Raw genomic sequence first — 7,180 nt, 5'->3', positions numbered from 1 at the left:
TGTAACTTTGCCTGCATAACTTCTGTATTACTGTCTTGCAAAACAATGAGAAAAACCAAAAGAGAGAAGAGACCACTCGAGCTGAATGTATCGCGTCTGTTGCTCAAACCTGTCCAACCTAAAGGGACCAAGCAGCACAAAATGCAAGGTTTCAAATGGAATTTTCTTTCTTTGTGTTCGAGGCTGTTGCATAAAAACCTGCAGAGCTGTCACGCAACAATGTGCATCAGGATTCGGGTGAAAAGTTGTCCACAGACGCTTCATGCACTGCTCAGATTTAAAATGCGCTTAAAGGAAAGTCAAATAGGATTGAACATACAGGCTTGTTTGAACGTGAGCTAAAGCTTCATGCTGATATTTGAGATAAACTGTTAATTTGTGCTTATGTTCAGGGATTTTAATGTATGAGCTGCGTATAAACAAAGTGATCCCCCAAAAAGAGCTCCAGGGTCACATCCTAACCTTTATTCTGAGCTCCCATGAGGGCGTTCAGCCTCCTTGTGTACGCGTCATGGTCCATATTATAGATGGACACACATGCCTGTCGTGCACAAACTGTAACAACACAACTGCTCTTTACATCCCACATTTTAATGCATATAGTGAGGAACACAAGTAGCTGCGGCTCCTTGAAGTACAGCTTTTTCTTATTGTGGTTGAACAGTCTGGAGGGATGAAAATAAACAAAGAAATAGCTCATTAAATTAATTAATATGTCATTTAATGCAACAATAACATTTAGAATAGAAGTAGGCATTTATTAATTTATAAAATGTGACATGCATTGATACCTCTGTTTTCATTTACTGCTGTATTTATTTACCTTTGTATTGATTCCTCCTCTATTTAATGTCCCATTAAATGTTTCATCATATTTATTCATTTAAATACCTGTATTGATTTTTTTTTTATGTATTAATTTCTGTTTTTATGTCAGTATAATTTTCCCTATTTATTTCCAGACACTCATTTATATGTGTGCGCTTTCTTTCTGATTTTTTGTGCATTAAATGGCATATTAATCGATGCAATTATTCACTTATTTTTTTCTTTAGCTATTTTAGATCTTGGCAGTTTTGGTTCTCCATACTCAGCCCCTGAAACAACAGCCAATGAACAGATAGACACCAGCAGAAAAACACACACCCAAAAGTGTGTGCTTCCAAAGCTTATCAGACCTGGACTCTGAATCACTGCTGCGATAACAGGCCTGCTTCCTGGAGTTTTCAGAGGAGGCAGAGTTCTCTTGCAAGTGTGGAAAAAATGGCAGCAACAGGCACCGAGCGTGGAAACAGTGCCAGGATTTTGAGACTTTTTTCCAGACATTCTCCAGATAGATTTGGCACATCAAAAGCTCGATTATCTCTGTGGTTCTCGTACACATGCAGACTGACTAAGCTGTCAGTGCCAGTCCTGAGTGCGGAGTGAAATATTATTAGCATTGTAACGGTTGACACTGGTGACAAATGGCTTTGTTTTTTGCAGGCTCACTTATTGAACGCCTAACAAAGGCTCAAACCTACTTATTAATCTGTGGTGGCGTTTGGTTATTAAGGCTTGAGGAAAGACACTTTTGAGTTATCAACCTGTCACACACACACACACACACACACACACACACACACACACACACACACACACACACACACACACATATATATACATACACCATTGTATGTCCAAACACAAAGCACACAGAGGTGCCACACTTTGGCTTGTTGCAGTGAGGTTTGGTGAGCAATGACTTGATTTACTGAATCAGAGGGTGATAATGAAAAGAGTAGCTGCTTCACAAAGAACACATCACAATCAAGACGGATGAAAATCACATTTATGACAACCTTAAACTCGATGAGGACTCTTTCAGGCTCTACAATAAGGTAAGAGCTTCCAAGCCATGCAGTATTTTCACAGCTTACAACACCCCCTCAAAAAGGAACTCAGACCACAAACTAAGTGGACTTCTGTTTACCTCTCGAATGTCTGGCAGCTCTTTCACCTGCGGGCCCCAGGGTCATTCAGATGGATGGTACACGAACAATGTGACAGCCGTGTGTCCGGCGCTGTCTGCGCTGCTAAAAGAGCAGTGCCTGCTGGGACAGCACGCATGCTTACCACGACCAGGAAAAAAACATCTGTGACGCCAACACCGCTAGCCTCTCTGTTACTTGGCTCCAAAATCTCACCCGAGTGATAGATGAGACATATGTGTGTGTATTACAGCATCCCACCCTCTGATAAAGACCATCATATGCGCTGGAAAATCGTTGGATGTGTCACCGCCAACGCTGTCAAGAGAGAAGCAGGTTTCTCCACATGATTCATCCTTCCTGTGAAGACGCTGGTTGAATAAGGTGATGGAAAAACAGAAACAGAGGAAGGAGTCCGGTCAGCTGACGAGCACATTCGGAGATTTACGAGCCTCACGTCTAATAAAATACACCGTATACCTTTCATGGCTGTTGCTTTTGTAACAGTTCAGTGATTATATAAATGACCAGGCGCAGCACTGAAGTCCAAAGTAGCCTGTAGCTGCACCCAAGGGCACAGATGTCAACTGCAATCCCTTTCCAATTGTCATAATTCAGCGGAGCACGGCAGTCCTGTCAGCGTGGGTTGAGCTCTTGTGCCATTTAATACATTTGCGTCTGTATTGTGACATTTAAATACAGTCGGTAAGGTTTTTATCAAATGATTCTAAAGAATCTTTAATTCCTCAGTCAATATCAGGGTGTCGAGACAGAGCACGAGTAGTCATTTTATTCATGTCTTCAACTTAAAGGCACGGTTCACCCAAAAATAAAAAAAAAACTATATATTGCCTCTCTTGCCTGCAGTGATATTTATCCATCCTGATCACTGTAGTGTGGGATGCAGAGTAAAGATGTCTGCCTTCTTCTCCAGTATGATGGAACTGGAGGGCACTCGGCTTGTGGAGCTAAAGCCGCCAAAACAGTACATTTAAAAAACTCAACAGCAATGTCTCTACTCAGAAATACTACCTGGTTACTCACAACAGTCCACAGAACCTTTTTGGGAGCGGTTTTGTGTAGGGTCTATTTTCTTTCTTACAGAATACACAGTTGCAGAGGCGATTACAGCCCAAAACAGGGTAAATCTATATAAAAGGCATTAAACACGTTAATTAGACACTCCATCTGACAGGACAACGTGTTCTGCTCTACTGCAGTCCTGCTGCTGTGAACACTCAGTAGAACACCAAATGTGTATTCATCCACAGCTGAAAATAGTCCCTACAACAATGCAGGGTTTACTCCTGTTAGAGTAACGTTTAATAGTGCCGCTATTTCAGAAAACAAAAAGTTTGACTACATGTTTTTGACTTCAAGAGATTCAAATCTTCAGCAGGAGCTCTTTTGAAGTTTGAAATATGGAGACTGACTAACACGTTGTTGGTTTTGGTCTCCTGATAGAATATGCTGACAAGGAGGAAAAGTTCACGAGTCTCACTGAGCTTTCGCCGCGGATGCAGCGCTGTTGCTTTGCTAAGTGCATTTTTCTTTTTCTTTCTTTCTGTCTCTTTTTTTCTCTCTCCATAAACAGCTGTCAGGTTACATTAGTTAATGATTTGCCCTGATACTCAGGCTGCATGGTAGTTGTGCCCCAGCTTGTTTTTTATTTGCTCATCGTGGCTCATCAGAAAAACCACCACTGTCATTACAGTAGTGATGTCCTATCATTTGGAAAAAAAAACCTGAAAAATACTGCTCAACTAAAATGGCCCTCCCTGTCCTTAATTCATCCCTGCTGTCTGCACATCTGCTGCGTCACACTCAACTCCCCACAGGTCGCTTAACAACAACAGCCTTTCACAACATTTCAACATGCTCTAAGCCCCCCTTCAGCTGCTGGGGGAATAAAATACTCTCTGCAGCTGATAAAGTGGTTTATTTTTTTATTTATTTCTTTATAGCTGCTTTTAAAACCACACCCATGACCCGTCTGTCCTTCTATCCCTTAACCCTCTCTGACGGATGATTACTGTTTAACTTGTCCTTCTAAGTCGACCTCAACGGCGGTAATGACTGTAATTACACCGTAATCAGAAAGAGGATGAGTCAGGTGATCACAGGTTACTTTTATTTTCTACTAAAATACATGTTTCATGCAGGTTTTGTCACTTTCCACAACGGTCAACAAAAACACAATGAAACTAGTTTGGAAACCACCTCGAGGCCTCACAACATCGGGCAAAGGAGGACGTTCAGGTCGCTCAGTACAATGTGCAAAATGTTCTGCCGTCCGTATAAATAGCGAGTCTTTGTCTGCTGTCACATGCTGTCACATGCTTCGAGAACCAACAGCCAGCCAATCGTCTCTGGTCATAAAGCTGCACCCAATTAATAATGCCAGGAATAGTGTAAGTAAGTAGTTAAGGAAATCATGTGAAGGAAATAAATAATGCGACCGATAAAATATTGCTTTTGAAAAATAAATAAAAATTAGTGTACAGTACAAAGTAGCCAAAATCTCTGATAATCCATCGATTTGTTCTTAAAAACTCAGACAGCTCGGTTGGTCTCTGCGTTGATTAGCTGGGTGTGGCATGTAAAAAGTTAATGCTCATTTTTTCTGCCCGGCTTGGTCGCCGGCCTTGCGGTTGCCCGCGTGTGACGCACAGAAAAGGTAGTGTAGTGCATTGACAGGCTTGTGGCACAGCTTAAGTTCAAACAGTGGAGTAGAAGGCATACGTGAATCAAGAGTATACTAAATGTAAAGGAGAGACTGAGCGTGGAGGAAAACTCTCCGCTCCGCTTTACAAGGCCTGCTATGATCGTCATATGAAAATAAAAAGAGGTAGGCAAATTCTCTCCGCTGCTCAGGAAAACCCTGACGGTTAAATAAGATGCAGAAAATGAAGATGAAGAACTTGTCAAACATGCTGCACACACAAAGCCTGTTTTAAAGATGATGGTCCAGCACAGCATGCTTGAGATCGACCCCTGACCCTTTGAAAAAAATAGCTTCCTTCCCTCACACAGCTGCTTGCATATCGATACTATTAAGACTTCAATTACTTCTTCATGTAAACGAGGAGACAACAAAACACACACGACTCATGCATGCATTATCATCTCCAGAATGTGGAACAACAGTAAACACAGACGGATGTTACTGCACAGCATATTTAGTGGCTTTTGCTTGGACTTCCGGGAGGGGGGGAATGTAAGGGAGCTTCGTTAATACAGAAATAACGCAACCGCAAATTCAGCGCGTCTTCTTGTCTTTCCTTCCCGTCTGCATGACGTCGTTGAGGGTGAACGTCATGAACGCTATCTGCTCGAGTTCGCTCTCCTTCCCGCACTCCATCAGGCACGAGAACTGATCCTTGTCTCCGTTGTAAGCCAGGTCTGAGTATCCGCTGGGTCCCCTGTGGATGATCCTGGGCCTGTCCCATCCTGACGAGTGCAGGGGGGATCGGTTCAAGTACACGCCCATGTCTCTTCTGCTAGACTTGTTGGTTGGATGGATGAAGAGGAGCCAGGTCTGCGTGTCAGGAGACAAGAGCGACGTGCCACAGGCTTTGCTTTCAGTGTCGTCATTTGGTACAAATTCGGGAGCAGGGAAGCCGATGATGCTGCCCTGGCAGCCCGAGGGCGGTTCGACGAGCTCTGGGGCGATGTGGGGTTTGTCGAAGTACATGCCGCTGTTTTCACTCAGGGCCTCACACCTGTGGCCTCCGCTGTTGCGAGCATTGCAGTAAAGATGGCTCCTGCCCTCGTGATCTATGATCTCCGCCATCTCACACTCACACGACTTTTTTCGAAGCATCTTACCGATGCGCCACGTCTGGCCAAAGTCCTCGCTGTATATCGACAGTGCACGTGGGTAGACTGTGTAGGGAATGGGGAAGGAACAGCATCTGTAAGGGACATAATATGCGTACGCTGGGATGATCAACCTGCCGTTCTCCAGCTGAACACCATGGCCTGGGCCCACGGCAAACGTGGCCCACTTATGGATAGTCTCACCAATCACACTATCGGTCAAGTCTTTCGCTGGACTCCAGGTTTGCCCGTCATCGCTGCTGCTTACACAGCAAAGACGGGCCTTGTTTTTCCCTGTGATGATCTGCCTCATCTCTGTGGTGTTCCCGCAGACGCAGATGAAAAATAAAAACAGCGTTTTGCTGTTTTTTTCATACACAGGGCAAGGATTCATAGTGCGGTGGTCTTGTAGATATGCTGTTGACAGCTCCTGACTGGACGTCCACTGGGAAAAAAACGTGACAAAAGACAGCAATTAAACATGGGTAATTTTGACAGCGATCAGTATTGAAGCAAGGGATAATCTGCTGGTTATCACGTGTGAATAACCACCTGAACAGATCCATCGTCTTTTAGCGTTCCTCTACGCATAACAAGGACTTTAGCGTCATGGTCAGCGGGTGAGGATCTCTTCTCTGCAAAGGCGAGGAAGGTGTGACTGTGCCTCAGATAAATGAGAGCAGGGATTCTGTATGTTGTGCCACTCGGCTCCTTTTCAAACAAAGTTGTTTTGACCAGCTCCTCTCCACTGCCACTCTTTGATGGTGTGTTGCCCATGGTGGATTACAGTTCCTGTGAACAGAAGACGAGACAAAAACATGACAAGTCGTGGCTTGTTTTATAGCCTTGTTATTACTATCACTCTTTCAAGCACAGACTAACAGGAAGAGTTCACACTCCAGCAGCTCCTCGTAGACACACATTATCGCATTGTTACAAACAACATCTAACGCAAACTGTGCATTCATAACAACAACCCTTACCTTCACTTGTCACTCGTCACATTTGTCGCCCTTGATCTTCGCGTGAACGGCATCGTACCGTCTAATTTCAAGCCATACCAGGAAACCTCTGATGTTCACGACACTGATGCTATGGGGTTCATCAGGAGAGACGACTGCGATGTAGCGAGAGATGGCGACGCACTCACTTCCGTCTTCGTTTAGCCGCTTCCTGACTAAAATAGACATCTGGGGTAACTATCTGTGTCAGCCAGAGATTCAGAGATTGAGCTTGGTCGTACATTAAGCATTTCACTGTGTTACTATTATAGCTAAATGACAGACAACGCGGATACTGTTAGGGGGCTTGACTAATCGGGAACATCAAGTGACTCGGTATGCAGCCTCACGCATGCGCAGCGCTGTCGATTCAAAGTCAAGCTATCGAGC

The 7,180-nt window shown here is 44.0% G+C and overlaps 1 protein-coding gene across 1 annotated transcript; it reads right to left on the bottom strand.

Annotated features, from left to right (window-relative positions):
- Positions 1–4,079: 4,079 nt before the first annotated feature.
- Positions 4,080–6,915, bottom strand: LOC119030947 (sialidase-3-like). Its single transcript, XM_037118943.1, has 3 exons — positions 6,773–6,915; positions 6,342–6,581; positions 4,080–6,234 (listed from the first exon to the last, which is right to left on the bottom strand). Exons 2-3 carry the CDS (start codon positions 6,564–6,566, stop codon positions 5,230–5,232), a joined length of 1,230 nt encoding a protein of 409 aa, XP_036974838.1. The 5' UTR covers positions 6,567–6,581; positions 6,773–6,915; the 3' UTR covers positions 4,080–5,229.
- Positions 6,916–7,180: the final 265 nt, after the last annotated feature.

This window comes from Acanthopagrus latus, chromosome 13 (assembly GCF_904848185.1).
Source record: "Acanthopagrus latus isolate v.2019 chromosome 13, fAcaLat1.1, whole genome shotgun sequence".
Taxonomy (NCBI): domain Eukaryota; kingdom Metazoa; phylum Chordata; class Actinopteri; order Spariformes; family Sparidae; genus Acanthopagrus; species Acanthopagrus latus.
This window is presented reverse-complemented; position numbering and strand designations above follow the sequence as displayed.